Below are 26,195 nucleotides of genomic sequence, written 5' to 3'. Positions count from 1 at the left end.
TGGTTTTTTCATCTATAAAAGTAAGAAAAATAAAAATCAACTCAAACAACAAGTCATATTATTGCTTATTTGTCATTTGAGAACATCGTGACGGCACTGAACATCACTTAACAACTCTTTTCTAAAATACATAATCGAATTTTACATCTTCACTTGTCATTGGTCTTCATGTTTTTGTCCTATGTCTCAAAATTTCATATTTTATTATTTTTTATTTGAAAGTATTTTATTTTATTCAAGAAGAGTGATGTTTTAACCGTAATTCTAAAATTTGCTGATTATTTCTTTTAAGGAGGAAAATTGTGCAATGTGATAGTCATAATGTCATATATTTTATGAAATTGTGATTCTTCTATTCTTTGAAAATTAAGATGCTAGAGCTGATTTGCATCTCATAGTAAGTTTTATATCATTGTATTATTCCTACTTGTAAGATGTTATGAGTTTCTTTAATCATCTTTTAATTTTTTTAAAAAAATTTATTAATGCATCTTTTTTTTAGTGTTACTATATTTTTTTATAACGTGGTGTCCATGAGGCTTATGCTCCGTACCCACACTAGTCCTATGCTAAGTAAAATGTCCCGCCTTACGGCCCTGCCTTTTGAAATACTGCTTACACCTCACAAGAATTATCACATTGCTAGATTACTAAATTTTTGTCATAGGCAGTGAGAGAGCTTTTGATTAAGTCTGTGGTTTTTCCGACTCAAGTCTATTGGTCACAGAGCTTTGTGTTGCATCTCATAAAAGTTGTTAAGAGTACTTTATTCCAAAGATAAATTGATGAAATATATGAAAAATAATGTGCATTATGCAAAGGAACCTATGAGACCATTTGTTCGATCTTTTGCTATGCTTATGTCAATTATATATGGTCTACAATTCTCCAATGACGATATATACTCAGACAAGAGAGCTAGCAAGTTGGGCATGTACATATCCTAAGTGGAAAGGACCTAAATCCAGTTGTGGACCCAGGATTTAGGAAACTCGGGGTGTCCGGGAGGTTCGAATACACATATTGACGCAAGTTTTAAGATTTCGTCTAGAAACTGAAGCACGGTGCAGTTTTCTTGGTTTAGGGGGTCATTTTCTAAATCTTATACCAATTTTTATACATTTTTTATGTTATTATACCTAACATGCATCGGATCTAAAGGATGTCAGAGCACCAAAAAATTGGCCATAGCTCTGGTCCTTCCTAAAGCCACAATCTATATATCGATGTTCTTGACAACTGTTGTGTATCAAGTATGGATGGAAAAAAATCATAGGATATTTCAAAGTAGGAGCACTCTCCCCCAAAGATAAAGCCGTCAATATGGGCTAACGGACCGGCCCAACCCAATCCATGATTTGACACCGTTGGACTATGATCTTTTGGAGTTCACTTAAGAACCATCCCCAGTAGTTATAAGCCTAGCATATGCCTCGTAGTCAGACCTTACGAGTCGTAATGCGTACTAGTAGCTTGACCAGAACAGAATCCATGACCCCAGCTTCAGACTATGACTCCACCTTATGACTCGTAGTCAGTCATGACGAGTCGCAAGGATGAGTCTGTAACGCCCCATAAAAAGTCGTGCGTGCGTTAGTCCCTAATAGTAACTCTTAGCCTTGAAAACTTGAAAATATTCTAAATGTCAAAGAGGCTTAGAATCATTTTTAGCTTCTAAAACTTTGGGGATTTTATTTTCAATCCTCCCGACCTCCGATTTTAGATTTTCTTGTTGCGTTGAGATGGGGCCAGGTCGTAGTACATCTCAGGTGAGTTTTGGAATTTTTAGACGAGCCTAAGGGCATGTTTGGTGTTCAATTCCAGTAGCTTAGGGCGATAAGGGGGCGTCGCTCGGGGTACTCCCCCGTTCTAAGACAGGCGCCGCCCGGGCTACCCCACCGCTCTAAGGCGGGCGACGCCCTGGGTACTCCGGTGCTCTAAGGCGGGCGATGCCCTGGGTATCGCGCCCGACCAATTTTCAGCACCCTATTCCGTCTCATTAAGGGTAAAATGGTACTTCTCCAACCCCTTATCATCTCTAACATAGAATTTAATCCCAAGAACACCAAAGTATGTGGGTTTTCATCAAAATCTCTTAATAAACTTCATTAGGGTTTCAAACTAAGAATCCTCATAGCTCAAGATTTAACCGTGGGTTTAGAAGATAATTGGAGATTTAAAATTCTCGCATCGTAGGCTTCAAGAAGCACCCTTTAATTTCTGAATAGAGATACGTGGGGTTGTCCCAAATTTCATGGGCATGATTTTTGAAAATAATTTACACAAGACTTTACTCTCTATACTTTTACATATGCTTTTACAACTGGGTTTTTGTTTTAATACCAATAACATGTTTTGTGATATGGTTTAGAAAGAAATATTGAAATGTCATGGGGTTGTTTGCTTGAATATATTTCAATTGTTGAATTGTGAACACGTTATCCAAATTTTGAAAAGGGTGTGACATATATGAATTGTGAATTCTTTAAATCCCCCGTAATAATGTTTTGTACCCCACATTATTCTTGTGTTAAACCATCGAGAGCATGAGTTTTGCAATTGATATGATATTACTTATAAATGATAAAGCATCTTAAACTATTACATGTTGAGAATCATTGTTCATGTGCTTGGTGTGTGTGAAAGTCTTATATATATGCATGTTGTAAATGACGTAAGAAGTTGGAGAATTAATGTGATTCTGATGACTTGCAAGTCGGGTATGATGATACCTTGCAGAGTATGATATGTAACTGGTTTCATTGAACTTAATTGTTGACTTTATGTGAGTTAGGTGGTTACTTGAAGAAAGCACGAGTCAAATGACTCTATGCTGAAAACTGTGAATTGTTGACACGGGGAGCTTGGTACCATGCTGTGTGATCTTGTGTACCTAATAATGTGTCCTCCCTATTCGGGACAAATGGTTAGGAGCCCTGCTTTATGATCTTGAGACCAACCCTGACACATGAACTTAATTAGGATGGAGACACCCTGTTGTGTGATCTTGTGTGTCTTTCTCTCCTCACTAATACTCATATCTTGACGGAAATCGGGATTTGACAGTCGGTGAAAATTGTAGGGTGTACCACCTAGCTCAGTAATGTTACCTTGTTGTTGAAAAATCATTATATTATGCCCATGTGCTTTCGAACTATTTTACAATAACATATTCTGTAGCGGCTCTCATTTATATATATATATATATATATATATATATATATATATATATATATAAAAACCTCTATTTCATTTTTGGATTACTCTGCGTACCAGTACATATGTATTGACCCCCCTTCTCCCTCCAGGTTCTGAGGCTCAGTCTAGGGGTCCAGAAAAGCAGCCAGTTGGTGAGCCTTCTCTATTCTGGGAGGCCTGTCTCTTCATATTATGTCATTTATTTCTATTTTGGTCTACTGGGAGCCTTGTCCCAATTTCAGACAGTTGTTAGATGTTCTTGTAGTAGAGATTTCACAGACTGAGTCGGATGTTATTAGAAGTAGTTGATTTTTAATTTTTATACTTATGTTGAATCCAGAATTGACCATGTTTTCATAGTAGATTATGCTTCCGCATCTTCTTTATTTATATGAATGTGTGCATGCTTACCAGATAGAGAGGGACGTTCTGGGCCCTCATGGGGGAATGGTTGTTCATGAGATAGCTAAGTCTTCCCTTTGTACAGAAGTTAAAGAAAAGCAGGTTAAAGATCCTATCTTGATGCAGATCAAGAAAGATGTGGGTCAACAGAAGGTGATGTCCTTCGAAATTGGTGGTGATGGTATTTTAAGGTATCAGGGTAGATTATGTGTACCAGATGTTGATGGTTTGCGGAAGAGAATCCTTGACGAGGCTCACACTTCGAGATATGTTGTTCACCCAAGCTCTACTAAGATGTATCATGATCTGAAATCTATGTATTGGTGGAATAATATGAAGCGTGATGTGGCTAACTTTTTTTCCAAGTGTTTGAATTGCCAACAAGTTAAAGTAGAGCATATGAGGCCAGGTGGTTCTTCCCAAGAGATAGCTTTACCCTTATGGAAGTGGGAGATAATTAATAAAGACTTCATTACAGGACTTTCGAGGTCCCTAAACCAGTATGATTCCATTTGGGTAATTGTAGATAGACTGACCAAGTCATCCCACTTTCTGCCTATCAGGACTAACTATTCGGGAAAGGATTATGCCAAGTTATTTGCAGAAATATTTCATTTGCATAGGGCACCTATGTCCATCATATTCGACTGAGGTACACAGTTTTCATCTCAGTTTTGGAGATCTTTTTAGAAAGTTTTAGGTACCCAAGTGAACCTAAGCACTGTTTTTCACCCTCAGACTGATGGACAGGCTGAGCACATTATTCAGACTCTTGAGGACATGTTGAGGGCCTGTGTGATTGATTTTAAAGGTAGTTGGGTAAAGCACTTGCCATTGATAGAGTTCGCATATAATAACAGTTTCCATTCTAGTATTAAGATGGCACCATTTGAGGCATTGTATGGGAGAAGATGTAGGTCTCCAATAGGATGGTATGAGGTGGGCGAGACGCAGATGTTTGGGCCTGATCTAGTTCATCAGGCAATGGAGGATGTGAAAATCATTAGAGAACGACTAAAGATAGCTTAGAGTCATCAAAAATCCTATGCCGATGTTAGAAGAAGAGATTTAGAGTTTGAGGTTGGAGATTGGGTATTCCTAAAAGTGTCTCCTATGAAGGGAGTCATGCGATTCAGGAAGAAAGGTAAGCTGAGACCTCGCTATGTAGGGCCATACCAGATTGTGAAAAAGATAGGTGGAGTTGTGTATGAGTTAGAGTTGCCTGTAAGTTTGGGTTCTATTCATCTGGTGTTTCACGTGTCCGTGTTGAAAAAGTATATTGGAGATCATTCTTTAGTGTTACCAGTGGAAGAGATCAAAGTGACAGACTCCTTATCCTATGAAGAAGAACCTGTAGCAATCTTGGATCGTCAAGTTAGAAGATTAAGGAGCAAAGAGATAGCTTCAGATAAAGTTTTGTGAAGAAATCAGAAAGTTGAGGAAGCAACTTGGGAATCAGAAGAAGACATGAGAAATAGATACCCAAATTTATTTGATTCGGTGAATGACGAGATGAAAGGTACAATCCTTGTCCTATTTTTTTCCATGCCTTAGTATGCTTGAAATTGTGCTTGGCTCTATCCTGCACCATCATTCGGGGACGAATGATCCCAAGGGGTAATGTAACGCCCCATAAAAAGTCGTGTGTGCGTTAGTCCCTAATAGTAACTCTTAGCCTTGAAAACTTGAAAATATTCTAAGTGTCAAAGAGGCTTAGAATCATTTTTAGCTTCTAAAACTTTGGGGATTTTATTTTCAATCCTCCCGACCTCCGATTTTAGATTTTCTTGTTGTGTTACGATAGGGCAAGGTCGTAGTACATCACGGGTCAGTTTCAGAACTTTTAGAGGAGCCTAAGGGCATGTTTGGTGTCCAATTCTAGTAGCTCGGGGCGTCGCCCGAGGTACTCCCCCGTTCTAAGACAGGCACCGCCCGGACTACCCCACCGCTCTAAGGCAGGTGATGCCCTGGGTACTCCGGTGCTCTAAGGCAGGCGGCACCCTGGGTATCGTGCTCGGCCAATTTTCAGCACCCTATTCCATCTTATTAAGGGTAAAATGGTACTTCTCTAACCCCTTATCATCTCTAGCATGGGATTTAATCCCAAGAACACCAAAGTAAGTAGGTTTTCGTCAAAATCTCTCAAGAAACTTCATTAGGGTTTTAAACTAAGAATCCTCATAGCTCAAGATTTAACCATGGGTTTTAGAAGATAATTGGAGATTTGAAATCCTCGCATCGTAAGCTTCAAGAAGCACCCTTTAATTTCTGAAATAGAGGTATGTGGTGTTGTCCCAAATTTCATGGGCATGATTTTTGAAAATAATTTACACAAGACTTTACTCTCTATACTTTTACATATGGTTTTACAAGTGGGGTTTTGTTTTAATACCAATAATATGTTTTGTGATATGGTTTAAAAAGAAATATTGAAATGTCATGGGGTTGTTTGCTTGAATATATTTCAATTGTTGAATTATGAACACGTTATCCGAATTTTGAAAAGGGTGCGACGTATATGAATTATGAATTCTTTAAATCCCCCGTAATAATGTTTTGTACCCCACACTATTCTTGTGTTAAACCATCGAGAGCATGAGTTTTGTAATTGATATGATATTGCTTATAAATGATAAAGCTTCTTAAACTATTACATGTTGAGAATCATTGTTCATGTGCTTGGTGTGTGTGAAAGTCTTATATATGTGCATGTTGTAAATAACGTAAGAAGTTGGAGAATTGATGTGATACTGATGACTTGCAAGTCGGGTATGACGATACCCTGCAGAGTATGATATGTAACTGGTTTTATTGAGCTTAATTGTTAACTTTATGTGAGTTAGGTGGTTACTTGAAGAAAGCACGAGTCAAATGACTCTATGCTGGAAACCGTGAATTACCGACACGGGGAGCTTGGTACCATGTTGTGTGATCTTGTGTACCTAATGATGTGTCCTCCCTATTCTGGACAAATGGTTAGGAGCCCTACTTTGTGATCTGGAGCCCAACCCTGACACATGAACTTAATTGGGATAGAGACACCCTGTTGTGTGATCTTGTATGTCTTTCTCTCCTCACTTATACTCAGATCTTGATGGCAATCAGGATTTGACAGTTGGTGAAAATTGTAGGGTGTACCACCTAACTCAGTAGTGTTACCTTGTTGTTGAAAAATCATTATATTATGCCCATGTGCTTTCGAACTATTTTACAATAAGATGTTCTGTAGCGGCTCTCATTTATATATATAAAAAACCTCTATTTCATTTTTGGATTACTCTGCGTACCAGTACATATGTATTAACCCTCCCTCCTCCCTCCAGGTTCTGAGGCTCAGTCTAGGGGTCCAGAAAAGCAGTAGCATTTATCAGACAGAGTTGCAGTGTCCAGTTGGTGAGCCTTCTCTATTCCGGGAGGCCTATCTCTTCATATTATGTCATTTATTTCTGTTTTGGTCTACTGGGGGCCTTGTCCCAATTTCAGACAGTTGTTAAATGTTCTTGTAGTAGAGATTTGCAGACTGAGTCGGATGTTATTAGATGTAGTTGATTTTCAATTTTTATACTTATGTTGAATCCATAATTGACCATGTTTCCGTAGCAGATTATGCTTCCGCATCTTCTTTATTTATATAAATGTGTGCATGCTTACCAGAAAGAGAGGGACGTTTCGGGCCCTCATGGTTGGGGATATCCGTCACAGTCAGGCCCTAGTTTGGATCGTGAAGAGTCATTGTCAAATCACTATGTACCCAAGGACCTAGGACCTCAGGTTTCAACCCAGACTACGACTTGTAACCAGATGTCACGAGTCGTAGGGTAAGTTGTAATGATCGGAAACCCAGTTTCCATCACATTTTTCAGGGATATTTAAGTCTTTCCAGTCTTTTTAAAGCCTAACTCACATCATTTAGGCTTCCCAAAGTGGGGGTATAAAAGAGTCAAAACCTCAATTCCTTCAATTATTATAATTTTCCCTAAAGAAAAGCAAAAGGAGCGATTTCCTTATTCCTCCAGAGTCCAGAATAAACTAGGATTCTCAAGAACAAAGATCAAATACACGAAATTCACCCAAGTCTTCCACTTCAGGTATGTGGGATATTGATCAATGAACTTCTTTCACCCATTGAGTCCCAAAGTTTTTCCAATTTTCAAGTTTAATTTCTTTTTTGATTTAGGGTTCTATGACAATTATAAATTTTATAATTCCTCCATGTAATTCTTGAATTCAACCATGAAATAGTGTTTCCTCCTAAGTTCAAGCATTTTTTAGTACTCAAATCATGATAACTTATCATATTGATGAGATTGTTGGATTTTTGAGTCTAAGTCATACAATTATCTATCATGTCATTACCTTAGAATTATTGTATTTAATTATACTTTTCAATGCTGGTGGGTTATGAATACCGATACCTAGATGATCATGCAATGCTGCATTTTTCAAGATTTCAAGCTATTTATGCCATGAAATCTATAACATTGTCATGTTGAGCATACTCAGTATTGAATCATGTTAAACAATTATTGGTACCAGTGTCAGTTCAGTTAGGAGTAGGACTTAGCACCGAGCAAATTTAGGGATGAAGACTCACCGACTAGTTAAGAACTGAGACCTTAGTAAAAGTTACTAAGTTTCATAACTACGTAGCCAGCGTAGGTTTTGAGATGTCACCCACCAGTAGAAGATGATACTCTCTTAGAGTTCACCCGTCAGTAGAGGAACGACGCCCTAGTCCTTCGGGACATCAGACTAGTGGATCCATACAGCCAGCGTGCGTACCCGTGGCAAGATACTGGCGCCCTTCCAACTGGGTTACAGGTTCGCCTCCGATTAGCTTAGATTGGGGCATGTCAATTAAATATTAGCTCACACAGTTTTAGTTTCGGTATTCAGATATATCAATTTAGGTTTGCATGACCAAGTGCTCATACATCAGTTATTCAGATCATCTTAGTATATATTTATGCTTAGTCTAACATTATATTTTCATGTTCATGCATTTATATTCAGTTTATATGTATATAAGTCAGCCCTCATCTCGCATACCAGTACATTCAAAGTACTGACCACATACTCTCTTTTGTGAAATATTGTCTTATAACATAGATTCGAACTCAATTTTTTGATCGCACATATACAGTTCGTGTGCCACTCAGCTGCAACATTGGTGAGTCCTCATCAGTCAAGGACTAGTTATATTATTTATCAGGCTTTCTAGTATTTTAGCTCATGTTCATTTTAGTAGTTAGAGTTAGTTGATCGTCGGTCCCAACGACTCATCATGTTTAGAGGCTTTCAGATCGTTTGACGGCTAGTTATGTTTTCAGTGATATAATTCAGACTCATTTGTTATTGATTTGATATTTACTTATTTTATTAAATGATTTTCCCACAGTATTTTTTTATATACTTTCAATACCTTACAGCTTATGCCAGTTCATAGATTAGCTTGGGATCACTTATGGCCTTAAGCATTATGTTAGGATTAGGGGTAGTCTTGGGCCGTGACACAAACACATGTTCAAAGTAATATATGAATAATCAAATAAAGTTGTAAATCTGTATTAATAACTTTGAACTTTTAATAATAAGTTTAACCCACTTTATGACTACCAATAGAATGAAGTTCAAACTATTTTCTGGAAAATAGCAAAATAAAATATTTAGAAAGAGATAAAGATTAAAAGATTCAAGTCCACCATATTCACGGTATGTCCTTAAGAAAATTATTCCCCTAAAGTACCCAAGGTTATAAAATATGTTCTTCCAGAATAAAATGAATCACTTCAACAGAATAGCAGTTCCTCAAATTTTGTTGAACTACGAATGCACTCAACGGTAGCAAATCACACTAGAGTTTCTCAATAAAGAGAAGTGTTTTACTTCAAAATTTCATGTCTATACCTGAGAAAAAAAAGTAAGATATTTATAGCCATCAAGGTGTTACTTCATGAAGAGAAGCAATGGTTCAGAAAGGTGCAACTCTTCGAAAAAAAGTGCAACTCTTGAGAAAAGTCACAATCTATTGAAAATGTCATAACCATCTAAACCGAAAAGGTACCAATTCAAATTGCATCCTTTCTCTTGGTTTCTTTTCAAAAAGAACATCTATTTATTTAATCTAATAGTAACATTGTTCAAATATTTATTCTAGCACTATATATATATATATATATATCGGCGGTATGAATCCATGAACAAATAGCATGTGTCGTTTTCAGTGAGTCCACGCACATTGAAGATGAATGGCTTGGGTATACCATACTCAGCTACTTGTCTCTTCCGCGTTGTGACCAATATCCTGTGAGCTCTATGATTAGAGGGTAGGATTCGAAGACGATGCAGAAGATCATCTAAAACTTGGGTGGACCATACATCATCCAAAATTATTAAGCATCTTCCACCCTTGCTAACAAATTCAGTGATCATATTAGCCAACTTGTCTTCCTCTTCGCGAGCATATTTTTTTATTGCTCTTGTAAAATGACGAAGAATTTGCATAAGTATGTCTCTAATATTATATTGAAAAATTCAAATGAAAGAGCAGAATCGTTGAATACTCTTCGTGCCAGACTGGTCTTCCCCACTCCGCCAATTCCACACAGTGAAACAACTTGCATGTCGTCCTTGTCCGTCGGAGCTGGCATTATTGTTGGTAAGCAGCTGTTGGATTACCTGTCTTACCAATTGTTCATCGAGTCCAACGGCTTCTTCGAGCAGTACAGGTGTGTTGACCTCTTGATCCTTATGTAATAGTATTAGATTATCGCGATGATTCAGAACATGATGATTAAGGGCGTCTTCATACTCGGACAGCACTTGTTTGAATTTCTGCATGATGGTACCAGCATGTTCTCTCCGGCGCCAGCTGCTGCATGATAAACCCAAACATGATAGTCCACTTTTTATGCCATTATTGATTCTAAGTGCACGAGGAGCTTCGATGGCGTCCTCTACGTCACAAGAAACTTCGTCAATCCTTGTGACCAGTTCACTAATGGTATCATTGTCCTCCTTTGGATCTACATTGTTTAGCTTTGATTTGAGTTTCAATAGCAATTTCTGACGTTATTTCCTCATTCTGCAGCCGATTCAATCTTTCCACCACAACGTACATTTGTAGATCCATCGATCATTATCCTTCAAAACAGTTAGTGTATATATATCAATGTGAACACAAGATCGATTATTCATACACCAGAAATAGGGTATATAAACTATGATGAGACATTCAATTGAGTTATAAAGATGGCATCAAGGGTGACTTGGGTGTGACTTTAGCAGCAACAAAAGCAAGGGTTATCTATTGATTAGGTTTTTAGCTTGTCCCTTTGGAAATGTTCAAAATGCTAAGCGCGTTATAAATAAAATACTCACTCCACCCATATTATGTGGCCTTGATTTTACACCTCCTTTGGATGGTCATTTACATGAGTATTGTTTCATAATACTTCCTATTTTGTTTTTACTTGACCTCTTTGGATTTTCACGATCTATATATAAAATATAAAAGTTAATTGATGTATTTAAAAAATAATTTGAAAAAGAAATAATTAATATTGAAGATAAAACAGAAAAAAAGAATTGTATTTTTTTTATATGCTTAATAAAAGAAGTGAAAACCTATTTTTAGAATAGTGGATGAGTAAAAGTGAATGCTTATATCATATCAAATTGTATTGTATTGTATCAAATTATATGAGAAAATAGGATGAATTAAAAAATAAAATAAGATTTTTAAATAACAATTAAAAGATAAAATTTTAAAAAGTTATTTTACCCGGTTGACTTAATACATTGGAAGACAATAAGCATAAATTAACTTATTATTGGAGGCTTAGAAGACCACTTTTTTTGGGATCGAAGTCATTGTTAAATCTTTCTATTATTACTCTTTTTTTATTTCAATAATAGTTGGATCTATTTCCTCCTTTTTATATTTTATATTAATTGATCTTTTTTTATATGTATATTAAAAAATTATTAATGAAAAATAATTTTATTAATTTATTTTTTAAAATATTTTTTATAAACTTTACAAATAAGTGTGAATATAATAAAAAAAAAATTCTTTGAAAAATGCAAATAAGTGATACGTTGTATTTAAGTTCAAGGATAAATGAGTAAAAATAGATCAATTATAAATTAATTTTATGAATTAAATAGGTATTATTAAATATTTTAAAATAAGAGAATTATAAATAAAGATGAACAGAAAAAAATATGAGGCAATTATTTTTAATAAAATCTTAATGGAGAAAGTGTCATAAAAGACGATAAGCATGTGGGCAAGTGGTTCTTCGGCAAGTCAAAGTAATTCTTCAACTTGGAAAAAAGGTATAACTAGATATGTCAATTTTAATTTAATTTTATCAACTCAAAAGATTTTTGAGCCATTATCTGTTACAAAAAACATCCAAAAGGAGAATTACATAGAGAAAGATATGACATTAGTCTCTCAAGCTAATGTCACAAATTAGTTGATTATATATTGCTAAGAAAGCATAAGGGGAGATAATTGCTTTTAGGTGGGCGGATTTGGTTGATGAAGAAGAGCGAGTTTCACCTTCTTCTTTGAATAGCAAATTAAGTCCAGAAGCTCCATCATTTGTGACTAAAAATACGACCGCAAAAAAGAATATGTCAAAAGCTTTAACGTCAGAACTTAATGCTTTTGCTAGTGGTGGGGACCTTTCTGAGGAGGAAATTAATGCTTTTGCTAGTGATGAGGACCTTTCTGAAGAGGAGGAGGAAGAGTTGGATATATGTTTTAAAAAAATAGCTAGGGAAGGGGATCTCTGACCAAGGCAACAAAGAAGTGGAAGCGGCAAGAACAAAATAGAAGACACATGGAAGCAATGGCGGAGCCAGAAATTTCATGAAGGATGTTCAATCATTACATTAGCAAAAAAAAAATTTTTGAGGAATGGTGCATTGAAAATTTTAAAATCAAACTACATAATACTAATAATCATTTTTTCATGAATAAATGTATCAAAAATTTAAAATCAAACCACATAATGTTTAGCTTTAGAGTGTTCATGTTTAATTTAATACGAAGTAAAGCGATAAGCAAAAAAAGAAAAAGAAAAAAAATCAGTTTTATGCTTCAAGCTTTCATCGACCTATGGTGACGACAATAATAACAACGAAACATGAAAGATGAAGAGCATAATTAAATGAGGTCTTTTTTAAAAGAAAATTCTATATAAAGCTTTTTCGCTTTTAGCAGCATTATAGAGAATTTTTAAGATTTATTTATTAATCTAAAATTAAATAATTACTTTTAAATTTTTAATAAAAGAAAAGGAACAAAGTCTACTAATCCTTGGTTTTCCCCTGAGTTTTGAAGTATTTAGAAGCTCTTCTAAATATGAGAAAAAAACCTTTTAAAAAAAGCAGCCTGCAGGGGATCGAACTCACGCACTAAAGAAGCATGTCCATTCCGTGCGCGCTTACCATCACTAGGCTAGAGCAACTGCATATGTCAAGATTGTTCATATTGTATATTTAAGCCTTTAAAGCAGCATTTCATGTACGTATACTGTATAATTTTCCGACAAAGGGTGTTCATCTGACCACCCTTGCTACAACGTAGCTCCACCCCTGCATGGAAGGCAATATAGTTGGGATAGTAAGGTTACTGGAGAATTTATTCCAAGACACCTGTCGATGCGACTTGCCAAGCAAAATTATATGACAGTGTCAATAACTTCAATAAAATCCAATAAATCTAAGAAGTGATGAACTATCAAGTGCTTTTGGATAGATTTGAAGAAGAAAACATAGGTAAAGTATTTCAAGTTACATTATACGGGCAAACTATCTTCTTTAGATCATATATGCATAAAAGGAAGTTTGAGGATGATAACAACTTTCTTCATGAGGTTTATTTTTTGGCATTATGTAAGTGTCCTAATTAGTAGTATCATCATAGATTGCATTATAAATTCTGTGATGGTCATAGGGTATCTAGTTTTCTCTAGCTCTTATTTTCTTCATGTTGGTTAATTAATAGAGTTTTGTTACCTCATTAAGATTGGTAAAATAAGGTCTAGCACCCCTTGCTTGTATTTATTCCCATTGAAAATTTTATTAATAAAAATTAATTTTTCTTTTATATAAAAAAGCATGTGGGCAAGTGGCAGAGGGGAAGTTGACTTCTTGGAAGTCATTTATTAATTCTCTCTTTTTTTTTATATCCGAATAATAGTTGGAGGTATTAAGATCTAGTCTTAATCATAATAATAATAAGACATAGTACACTGATACATTTTAATTTGTCTTTATTTTGTTAGTTAAATATTTCAACTTACAAAACAATCATTTAGATATATATGTAAATGAATTGTCACATCAATGTCGAGTGACCATAAAAATAGTGAGAACTAATTGAAATTTTTAGTTGTTGACTAAGATTAAGTTAAAGTGTCTAGATGCGAACTCTAAAAATTATAGCGCTCACTTACAACTTGATTTGAATATATGCATTATGATGAAGAAACAACATCATGGTTGAAAAATAATTAATTCTCAAGAAGCGAAATTATATTCTTAAAAATTGAGTTAGATATCTCAACAATCACTCCATTAATAATATCTATATCTATAATTTATCTCTATAATCTATCTATAATATATTAAAAGTGTGAAGAATGTTAGAAATGTTGTTTGAACTTTTCGCCCTTTATTAAAAGTCTTTGTTTTAGATAAAATCGTTTTTTCACTATTTTTTCTTAATAGTTAAGAGATGGAAATTAATTAAATATATTTATATATTAGAAGTCATTAGAATTAATAACTAATATTTTTTCTGAAGTTTAAGAATTCTAAACCAACCAAATTTGATTTTAAGAAGATTTGAAATTCTAGAAATAAATATAAAAGTGTTAGAATAAGAAAAAATTAAGAAATATCAAATTTTTAAAAGTTGTAAGTAAATAATAAGAACGTAATCAATGATTTTGTAAAGATTTGACTTTAAAAATAAGGAAAGATTAATGTGTTATGTTTACATTATCATATTAAAGTGTGAAAAATCTTTGAAAAGTGATTTAAACTTTTACATTTTATTAAAAATCTCTACAATAGATAAAGTTATTTAATTTAAATAAGCAAACGTTACACACAAGGGCGGAGCTACATGTATGATAGGGGGTTCATGCGAACCCCCTTCGACGAAAAATTATATTATATACACATAGTTAAAATTATTTTATATATATATATATATAATAGATGTCGAAACTCCTTCGGTTAGTTCATATATTCACTTGTGAATTTCTTAATAAAAATTCTGGTTCCGTCACTGATTACACATGCGAGGCAGGTGCGATTAAATTAGTTTAGGTAATCATGTGCACGTTTTCGATGACTAATAACTTAATCATATGTGCACGTTCTCGGGGACTAATTTAATTTAATATAGCAAATATTTTGTCTACTAGCTTAAATTTTTTATATAATTAGTTATTAGTTTCCAATTAGACGAGAGTTAGAGAATAGTTGGAGTCACTTACTACATTATTTGTTTACTCGAAATAATAAGTAATTAAAATATTAAAAATATTCACCCTACTAGTGGTGATAAATAGAGAATCATGTGAGGGCACATAACCGTTTGCCAAAAAAGAATAAAAACTTTTTTTCTAAAGAAGGCTTTCATTTTACGTGAAGAAATTGTTTTTATCATGCATGGTGATTATATCAAAGAATAACTAGTTGTTTCTTACTGCTATTGTTAATTTATTAGAATAATGAATATTATAAAATTATATGTATTTAAAAGTTTGTAATAACATCTAATGAGACAAATCTATTTGTGAAAGAAACATGCATATACTGTGATTTACTAATTAAGCACCTTCAAATATTTGATACCTTATTTATAAATTATAATTTGGTCATCTAATAAGATTGTACAAGAGTTAAAAGAAAGTTTTGTAAGTTTTCACTAATTATGAAATTTTCATTAAGAAATTTAAATTACATAACCAAGTAAAAGCTCAATTTTAAATTATTAATTTTCATATCCAAATTCAAGAGTTGACAACCATATTCTACCACCACTTGTATCTTAAGACTATTGTATGGTGGTTCTTTTTTGTTTTTTTTCGAGAAATTGTTTTCCTTCATATTATACTACATAAATTTATTTTGATCCATTTTTTGTTTCACTTTTCGGAGCTCCCACCCTTTTTTGCTTCCTAATAACTTAAACTCACAATTTCGGAGGTTAAAAGTGATAGTGCTTACCATATGAGCAACTTTCTCTTATCAATCCATTTTGTTTATTAAGAAAAAGTCATCCTAAGTTATTTCCATTGTTCAAGATTCATTTCTTATTTGAGGTTTGACTAATTTAGATTAGAGTGGGAAGTTTCGTATTTTAGCGTTAAAGGCAACTCCATTTCGTGGTCAGGGGTGGAGCTAGCTTGGGGTCAAGGGATGAACTCCTTGACAAAAAATTATACTATTCACATATGATTAAAATTATTTCTTTTCTTTTTTTTTTTTTTTGCATATATAATAGACGTCAAAACCTCTTCAACTATATACTTCTTTATAATTTGAAACCTCTGCGTGAAAATCCCGCCTTGTTCATGGACCTATGATTAAGCTAGGAGCTGGAAACGACTCTCTTAATCTTTTTTATCAGATTTTCTTCTTCTTTTCACAAGATTAATGGCTTCATCTTCATCCATCTAACGTTATTTATGCTAGTCGAGGTCCACAATCATCATGTTCTCCCCGCAGATCACAATAAACTCCTTCAAGAATTGCTGCACAACAAGAAACAACAATGTGTTGCGTCTATGTTTCATGTTGGCAATCAGATTCCCTTGGTGGTTCTCAAATCATTAATGAAACAGAACTTGTTTTGTTTTTCAGTCCGGTGCACTAAAGCTACCGCTGTGCATGATGTCTGGAGAAGGGCCCCACCACAAGGGTGTATCGTATGCAGTCTTACCTTGCATTTCTGCCAGAGGCTGTTTCCGAGGCTTGAACCCGTGACCTCCTGATCGCATGGCAGCAACTTTACCAGTTACTCCAAAGCTGGAATTGATAGCAATTGGTGGCAACTGGAAAAGATCAAAATCTGATCTCATGAAAATGGCTTTATACGAGTTTGTACTTTTGCCAGCGATCATAGAAATTGAAATCGAGAAGAGAAGCAATTATTCGTCCCATGTATTCCAGTTAAATTGATCAGCATGTCCTTGACTTCCTCACAAATTCAACTGTAATGATTTTCGGTGCAGACGAAACAGAAAAATATGTAGAAAAAGAGGACCTACAAGTACAAGAACATGCTAATTAATGGAATATAGCTTTCAAGAGAAACAGAACAAGGATGAAGTAACAAATTTATGAATTTGGTCTATGGTATGCTAATACAGCGTAAAATGTCTGGATGACAGTGAGAGCGAAAATTAATGTGAAGTACTGAGACATTAAATTGACCCATGGCGGACGATCAAAGTAGTTCAATTTGAATTTTGCAAGACGGAGTTTGGGACAAGTGACTTCTTCTTCACCAGCAACTTCCTTGAGCATTCTCGGTACTTTTTCTGTGTGTTTCCAGCTTCCTTTTATGATTCCATTCAATTGGAGGACTTTGGCATCTTCTGATGTTCGAATCAGTTCGTGCATGAATCTCAAATACGATGTTACTTCACGTTCATTGTCATCAAAGTTTTGTGCAGTTTCGTAATCTTTCAGAGATTGAATTAGTACTTTACTATGCGCGTCAACCAAGAATTGAGGCAAGGCAAGATAAGGATCAAAAGGATAGTATCTTTTCTTGAAGCTAATCCCTTTGATTCCTATCCCCTCGAAAACCTTAAACTTTACGCCCGATTGCTTCAACTCGGAGGCGCTTCTACCAGTAGTCAAATCACCTGTTCTCCTCAAAATAGGAGTTGATGAGTCAGTTCCATGTCGCCCTGCTTCTAAATCAGTTTCAACGAGATCACTGTCATCTACTCCTTGTTCGTCTTCAATTTTATCATTGTTTTCTAGTCCAAGAAGTAGTTGGTGGAATCCATGGAGAAGATCACAAGGTTGATGCTGCATCTGATTCGCCGCCTTATGTTTGGTTCCTGAAAATAGAAATTGGAGTACGTGGGGCGAACAATTGCTTCTCTTCTCAGTTTCAATTTCTACGATCGCTGGCAAAAGTACAAACTCGTATAAAGCCATCTTCACGAGATCAGATTTTGGTGTTTTCAAGCTGCCACAAATTGCTATCAATTCCCGGAAGTAGTTCTGTTTCATTAATGATTTGAGAACCACCAAGGGAATCTGGTTGCCAACATGAAACATAGACGCAACACATTGTTGTTTCTTGTTGTGCAGCAATTCTTGAAGGAGTTTATTGTGAACATGACGATGATTGTGGCCCTCTACTAGCATAAATAACGCTAGATGAATGAAAAAACACCCATCTTTTATCATCATCATCCGGAACTCAGTTCCTGTCAGTTGAAGAAAACTTATGTTGTCATTGGCGATATAACTCTCTCTTGCTTCTTTTTCGATTGATCTGATGGCCGATACGTATAAGCCCTTTGTAACTTCTTCATCATTTGCAGGAGAAGACCGTAATATGTTCAGCCAAACCTCGTCCTTGGCTGCTTGTATCTTCTTTTCTTGAATCTCATCGTCGCCTGGGCCATACAACGGCCCAAATCTGATGAAAGGTGTACTATTCTTCTTCTTCTCGGAATGCTTGCATATTCTGTTCCTTACGCGTAAAAGCTTCTTCCCGGTCACATCAAGCTGATCATTATGTTTGTAATACTTCTGCACATTCTGTAAGAGTTTTAGATTGATTGTACAAACAATATAATATCTATATATAGTATAGTATAACATAGCATATGAGATCTCACTTGATTGTGAATCAATTGTTCAATTTTTAGCCAAGCATCACGACATGTAAGGCCACGGTTGGATTTGATTAGTATGATTTCTTGAAGGATTTGTTGTGAAATAGTAGCTTGAATCCATGAGAGAATAATAGAATCGACTTGAATCCATTGTTGAAAAGCAACAGAATCGCCATTCTCTTCGCGAATAGCAGGTTCAGGACAAGGATAACTTCCATCAATAAAACCATAAACACCATAACCTTTAAATATAGGCAAAAATAGCTCTCTCCATAATGTGTAGTTAGTGTAATCAAGCACAGTTGGAACTAGATTTTTTATGTTACAAAAATAAATTGCGGAGACATCGACCGCCATTGGAACCAGGGTTGATGAATCAGATGAAGATGAAGCCATTAATCATGTTGGATGCAACTAGTATTATTAAATTAATCATGTTGGATGCCACTAGTATTATTAAATCCATATAGTTGCCAACTCTTCATTAATCATGTTGGATGCCACTAGTATTATTAAATTCATATAGTATCTTTGGACATGAAAATTAATAATTTAAAATTAAACTTTTATTTGGAGATGTAATTTAAATTTCTTAACTTCTTTTTACAAACATAAAAATTTCATAATTAGTGAAAAGTTAATAAACATGAAATATTTCATAATTAGTGAAAAATTTCAACACTTTCTTAACATTCTTGTACAATCTTACCAGATAAGCAAATCATAATTTATAAATAAGACAATAACATATTTGAAGGCACTTAATTTTAGTAAATCACAATATATGCATGTTCCTTTCACAAATAGATTTTTCTCATTGATTCGGCTTTCTCTATTTCTATTGTATCCATTTTTTTCAAGTTTTTACTTGGATGAGATATACATGATATGATATGAGTTAAAATAAATGATTAAAATTTAAGAATTAAATTAAGATTCTAGTCATGATATGAATGATAAATATTTTACCTATCTGCTTTCGAAAATTTAATAGTTCAACCATTAATATAGTTTCAGAATTATTTTATCCATAAATATATTTATTTTTAGAAAAAAAATCTCTCTATTTCTACGTTTTTCTTCTACTTCTACGTTGTGTTCAATTTTTATACTCATCGTCTACCTTCCAACTTCTTTAAGTTAATTTTTTTTATTTTATTGTAACTATTAGATACTTTTTCTTTTAAATTAGTTATGAGTATAAATGGCGATACTTCAATATTTTTAATAATTAAGTTTCTTTTTAATTATACTAATTAATTATTTTTATTATAATATCGATAATGCTCGTATTATTATACTAATTTACTACTCAAAGATTCCTATTTATGAGAATTTTTTTTATTATTGTCATGATTTGACTTTGTCAGTTTTTCTTATAGCTATTTTTTTTTTTTTTTAACAAAGAGGAAAACTGATAAAAGTTAAGAAATTTGGAAAAGGAAGAAATAATAAAGTTTTTAAAGTGATAAGGGCGTAAATTAATTTTCTTACCATTTTTAAAGTGATAAGGGTGTATATTAATTTTTTTTACCATGAAATTTTTTTATTATCACAGACAAATTTATTTTCTAGTTAAATCATGGTTAGAAAAAAAAAAAGATAGAGAATTTTAAAAAATATATTCAGGGATAAAATAATTTTGTAGTTATAACTGTGGAATTACTAAAGATTTTGAAAGTAAATATATAAAATATTTATTAGTCAGTCTTAATCATTCATTTTAACTCATGTCACGTGTCTCTCATCCAAATAGAAACTTGGGGCAAATAGAGAAGAGCTCAATCCTTTTCTCATTAGATGTTATTACAAACTTTCAAATACCTATAATTTTATAAATATTCATCATTCCAATAAATTAACAGTAGTTGTAAGAAACAACTAGTTATTCTCGTATATAATCACCTCGCATTATACGGACAACCTCTTCACATTAAATATGAGATTTTTTTATTTTATTTTTGCAAAATAAATAGGATGAAGGTGGGAGAGGGAAAAAAAGGAAACTTGAGGTGTTTCTCAGTTAAATCAGAAATTAGAAAATAGCGTGTGATTATGGTGTTTCTCAGTTAAATCAGAAATTAGAAAATAGCGTGTAATTTAAAAAAAAAAAAAAAAGTACGATATGGTTAAATAGTTACAGTAGAGATATTTATTTAGGGGTCGATGTGAAACAAGTTGTCCTGGAATTACTAGTTTAGGATTAGTTATCCTATAAATTTTATTCCAATTAAATATGAGATAAGTTCATTTTAAAATTAATCTTGAAATTAGTTATCTCTTATCCCTCCGACCAAACGACCTCTTAGATTATTAAAATTTTCCCTTTTTATGATAATAGTTCCAGCCACAAATTTAGCCCTTTACAATTTTATTTTTAATTTTTAATACAAGATCTTCACTTTTTATATAACAAATCTGAAAATATTACTTTCTTATTTTCAAATTATAAAAGGGAAATAAATCTCATTTCTTTCAAAAAAAAAAAAAGAAAAGATAGCATATGCCTGCCATTGTCTACAAAGGAATCTTCTCAAAGAAACAAATGAAAGGCTTTTTTATTTTAAAAAATTATTATGAAATAATAAAGAACAAAGAAAAGAGAGAATTGAGAGTAACTTTTATTTCTCCTGAGGAATTTCTTGGTGGATTTATTACAATGAAGGAAAAATTCTTTTATTTATAGGGAAAAATTAACCTTGTCTTTCTAATTTTTTCATAAATAGATATTCACTATATATGATAAAGTAGATATTCACTATGTATGGTAAAGTAAACATTCACTATATATGGTAATATAGTTATAACACTCCCCCTTGAATGTCTAATAGATAGATAATGTGCCTCGTTAAAACCTTACAGGAAAAAACTCAGTGAAAGAAAAATTCAGTGAAAAAAAAAGAGTACACTTCTCTAACAATACGCATATAGGATGCCTCATTAAAAACCTTACAAGGAAAAGCAGTGGGACAAAACCTCATAAGGGAAAAATAGTACAGCGCGTATTAACTCCCCCTAATGAGAACATCCTTGAGTTTTTGTATCCCGATCTTGTGCACAGTGCACCATCTTCTTAAAAGTTGTAATTGGAAGAGACTTGGTGAATAAATTAGCCACATTGTCACTTGAACGAATCTTTTGTATGTTAATAGCATCATTCCTTTGAAGCTCATGTGTATAGAAGAGTTTTGGCGAAATGTGTTTCGTTCTATCTCCTTTTATGAATTCTCCCTTAAGTTGGGTTATGCATGCTGCATTATTTTCATATTAAATTGTGGATACTTCATTACATTTCAAACCACATTTTTCTCAAATAAGATGTATCATGGACCTCAACTATACACTTGCTCGGCTTGCTTCATGAATAGTTATAATCTCAGTATAGTTCGTTGGAGTGGCTGGATAGACTACTTTGTATATCTTCAAGATATAACAGTATCCTCAAATATGAACACATTTCATGTTTGAGATCGAGATTTATATGGGTTAATTAAATACCCAACATCAGCATAATTAACAAGATCAAGACTGCAAAAATAAGTCCATATCGGTAGTCTCTTTAGATACCGTAAACTGTGCTTTCTCCTTATAATATTCAAACTATCAATTTATCCCTTATAAGGATAATAAACAAGTTTTTCAGAAACTGTATATGCTTCAGACATTTTAAATTCTTTAGGAATTTTCATATGAATTTTTGTCAAGAGACAATATCAATATGTGTGACATCTTCAAGTGTCTGGACTGCAAATTAAATAAGTGTTGTGCTTACCAAGATGCATCCTTTCACGTCACTTGATAAATATTTCTACGTCAGCATACTTAAATTAACGTAGAATTTAGATCCTCGTAATCTTTTGCAATATTGCGTCAATATTGTATCAAAAATATCATCAAAGATATATCATTTTATATCGGTTCACACTGTGACATAACATGTAATAACCCAAATCTTTTTTTTATGAGGGGTAGTGGGAAGAGGGTCACACCCACTCTCTTATGTCTTTCATGATTAAAGGAGAGCAATAATTTTGCTAGTACCCTATTTTCCTATTTATATATGTGGCTTTGTTTATTCATTGGAAGAAATCAGCAGATAGCATAAGAGAAAAAAAAATATATAGGTTGGAGAACATAAAAGTGGGATTAAAACTTCTCAGTTATTAAGGTATGAAACTTTTCCATTGTTCTTTAGCATGGAATTACTATATACATACAATAGTGCAGGTGTTTGTTCATGATATTAAGTGATAGGATACAATTATTTGGGACTTATGATTGGCTAATGGATTAGCAAAGTTAGTCATTATCTAATGGACTTTGATGGTGTATAACTTGAATGTCTCTCTCTTTTGTTCTGTTGAGCACCAGATGCTCAAGAATGTGGAACTAAAGATTAACCACATAAAAGGTTAGCTTCTTTACAGTGGCTTGACTGGAAATCAGTGAATGGAAAGTGCAATATTATAATCTAATCGATAATTTTCTATCTTGCAGTTGTAAAATTCAGATTAATCTCTATCAAAAGTGTAAGTGGAACATAGTAGTGGTTTGACTTGAAAATCTGCATACTAGGATACAAGTTTGACAGTTGCGTTTTTAAATGGTAGAAGTACATAATTTGAGTAATTGGATTGAGCAATAGACTTTGATATTGGACTTTCTCTGAAATTTTATGAGATGATCTTTGATGGGGTATTGACTATATTAAACCCCTTTTTGGTGTAGTTTAAGGTGCTTTGAGTTTTCGGGAGCATATTTTTTATTTACTAGAAGGTGGTGCTTGAATTGTGCATTCGAGGTAAGTAAGATTTTAAGCTTTGATGCTTAAGATTTTAAGCTTTAATGCTTGCTTTTCAAATTTGATTTATAAAAATTATATTTTTCTGCCTAGTCCATGTGTTCGTACAAGCATGAACTTGGTAGAATTTGTGGCGTTTGACTAGCTATGGATATGTATTTTGAAAAGTGTATTGAGAATTGTTTAGAGGTGAGGTTGGGGTGTTGAATATATTTTCTTCGCTGCCGTTATAGTCTCTAGGGTCATACATAGCTGCCGTAGTATGTTAGAGGCATTACTTATACTGACGTAATATGTTAGGGGCATTACTTATGTTGCCGTAATATGTTAGGGACATTACCTATGCTGCCGTAATATGTTAGGGGATGCTGCTGTAGTAGACTTTTTGGGGCATTATATATATTTCCGTGGACTTATCGGGGTGCTAGGATGATCACCTTCACTGCCGTATAGGAAAAGTCGTGAGTGTGGATTGAGTTGAGATATAGAATGGCATTTTTGAACTTCTTTTGAAATCTTATTGATATTATTTTATGAGATATATTATTTACATATTATTTGTGTATTTTATTGTGCCTTGTATTTTCTAACACTTGCTCCAGGGGTATTAAGATAGCAGGTCGAGGATCTTATTGAGTTATATTTATATAGCTCACTCCTTACTTGCATACGTGCAGATACGATTGCAGAGAGAGAGGCTCGTGGCTGACTATCTTACGTGTGGATTCTATCGCTAAGGAGAGCCTTCGCATTATTCGTGAAGGCCGTCATTCATCTTTACTTATTTTTAGCTTATGTTTCCTTTCGTTGGGTTTGCATTCCCAAAAGTTAAACTCATGTAACTCTATTTAGATGCTCCATGAACTCAATCTGGGACTTGGGTTAGTATGTTTTTATCTAAAGTATTATAGTTTTCATAAATCTCTATGTGGTATCTTGTTGGATAATTATCCTGCATTAATGATTATTTCGTGTACATAGTGTTATGTATGTTTTTATCTAATTGTTTGTAAATATGGTGAACATATATAGAAAATTGGTTCTTCCGACAAACGGTGTTGTCGGGAGCCAGTCACGCCTAGGATTGTTTTGGGACGTGACATAACATTTTTGAGATCTCATCACTTCATTATTTTCAGGTACCTGAACCTTTTACAAAATTTCATGAGGTGTTATATCATAGGCTCTTCAAGAGCACATTGCCTTCTTATTATGATTATTTGCTCCTTATTTTTCAAGGATTATTTCATTTGGAACTGATTAGTCTACCATACTTTATGAATGCGTAGACTTTGTTCTTTAAGAACGCAAAATAGGAGCACTTGTAGCTTAAATATGATACTAAATTTGAGTCAGCAGATGCTTTCGGTATTTGACTTGAATTATCTTTTGAGTAAGAATTTGATGATAATTATAACATATTTCTTAACTATTTATAATCTCCTCCTTATGTTAGGAAAACTAACATTCATCCTCCATCTTCTTTGAGAAATCCGTCTTTGTGCATCATGGTATATTATTGATCGTATATCGCACATCAAAACTATTAGATGGAATAGTTGGTTCCTAATCTTGAATAAAAAATAATCATAATTTATTGGTCCAATGCATACAAGTGTTATTGTATGCAACATATCATATTTCAGACTAACACATGAAGTTTTGTTCTCCTTAACAATGGTTTAGCTATTTATCGAAGGCATTTAATGTCAAACCATCATCATCAAGATTGTCGTGATTACACAATCTGAAAGTTATGATCTTAACTCAATTTTTTTGAGTAAGCAACTTTATGAATGTCAAACTACTGGTTGACAATAAACGTGCATAGTGATCATCTTATTGATGCATCTTAATAGATCGCATGATAGGTGAACGGACCCTTATTCACCTTTTTATACTTTTTGGATTTTAAGGAATTTAATTTAGTTTATACAACCAACTTATCATGAGAATAAGCAACATTAAAAGTAATGAAGAATTTTATAATTCTTCAATATATGCTCAATTCTCAGTATTTGCATCTTCGAAATGTCTGAATCGTTCGTGATAATTTCATGAACTTTTATTTTAGAAAATTCTAAGTTTACCATGACATATGAACTTTTACTTTAGTAAATTTCAGATTTACTATTACATGAATAAATTTCATATTCTACTTTAGAAGTAGATTTCAAAATAACTTTTCTCAATTATTTTGCCTCTTACGGAGGTGGATTGTACTTTTCTTACAACCACGAGCACGTTCGAATTTATATACAGTCGCATTTACCCCCAGGGTTTAGATCTGTATTTATAATAATCAAAATTCTCATTCCCAAATAATAGAATATAATCGTTCCTTAAGCATATCAATCTATGATAGCTTAGAACCTTCTCTTTCAAGATATTGCTACTTCAGGAGCAAATCAAGGCATAGACATGATGTAGAGAATTTTTCTCTTAACTTATCTTTCAGAGTACATCATATATTGCTACCACATTCACTTCAAGAATGGAGCAAATTATCATCTTTCAGACTTATCATATATTGCTACCGCATTCACTTCAAGAATGAAGCAATTTGACTTATCATATATTGCTACCACATTTACTTCTTGGAATGGAGCATATTTAATGGGATAGATTCATGTCTATTTATAAAAAACACATTATTTATCCTTAGCCATTGTTATATTATCAATATGGTGTATTGAGATTAAAATTCAATATTTTATCCATATAAAAGCGTCTTACGCATAAATCGATGGGAATTGAACCCATGCATGCATTCATATCGTGCTTTTGGGAGGATAATTATCTTCAAGTGGTCAAATCCTTCATTTAGGCTATTCCATAAAATAAGTGGATCCTTAGTAGTAAGATATTCAATTTTCAAAATTTCATCAAGATGATGACGC

At 33.5% G+C, this 26,195-nt stretch overlaps 1 protein-coding gene, 1 long non-coding RNA gene and 1 pseudogene across 3 annotated transcripts; 2 read left to right on the top strand and 1 right to left on the bottom strand.

Moving 5' to 3' along the window:
• The first annotated feature begins 3,756 nt into the window (after positions 1–3,756).
• Positions 3,757–5,154, top strand: LOC124896566 (annotated as a pseudogene).
• An 11,746-nt stretch (positions 5,155–16,900) lies between these two features.
• LOC107865735 lies at positions 16,901–18,931 on the bottom strand. 2 transcript variants are annotated; one of them, XM_047409040.1, is made up of 2 exons: positions 18,498–18,931; positions 16,901–18,408 (listed from the first exon to the last, which is right to left on the bottom strand). In XM_047409040.1, exons 1-2 carry the CDS (start codon positions 18,888–18,890, stop codon positions 16,972–16,974), a joined length of 1,830 nt encoding a protein of 609 aa, XP_047264996.1. In that variant the 5' UTR covers positions 18,891–18,931; the 3' UTR covers positions 16,901–16,971. The 2 variants fall into 2 exon arrangements, with proteins under 2 accessions (XP_047264996.1, XP_047264995.1); XM_047409039.1 differs by having other exon boundaries at positions 16,901–18,417; positions 18,498–18,930.
• A 3,556-nt stretch (positions 18,932–22,487) lies between these two features.
• Positions 22,488–24,402, top strand: LOC124896996. Its single transcript, XR_007053385.1, has 2 exons — positions 22,488–23,295; positions 23,973–24,402. It is a non-coding gene; the product is annotated as an uncharacterized LOC124896996 (long non-coding RNA).
• The last annotated feature ends 1,793 nt before the right edge of the window (positions 24,403–26,195 follow it).

The sequence above is a fragment of the Capsicum annuum genome, chromosome 3 (genome assembly GCF_002878395.1).
Source record: "Capsicum annuum cultivar UCD-10X-F1 chromosome 3, UCD10Xv1.1, whole genome shotgun sequence".
In the NCBI taxonomy this organism is placed as follows: Eukaryota; Viridiplantae; Streptophyta; class Magnoliopsida; order Solanales; family Solanaceae; genus Capsicum; species Capsicum annuum.
The sequence above is the reverse complement of the archived record's forward strand: the minus strand, read 5'-3'. Positions and strand labels throughout refer to the sequence as shown.

Coding starts and splice junctions, on each gene's coding strand:
- LOC107865735 (XM_047409039.1), bottom strand. CDS start 18,890: ATGGCTTCATCTTCATCTGATTCATCAACCCTGGTTCCAATGGCGGTC. Junction 18,418..18,497: donor AACAATTGATTCACAATCAA/GTGAGATCTCAT, acceptor AAACTCTTACAG/AATGTGCAGAAGTATTACAA.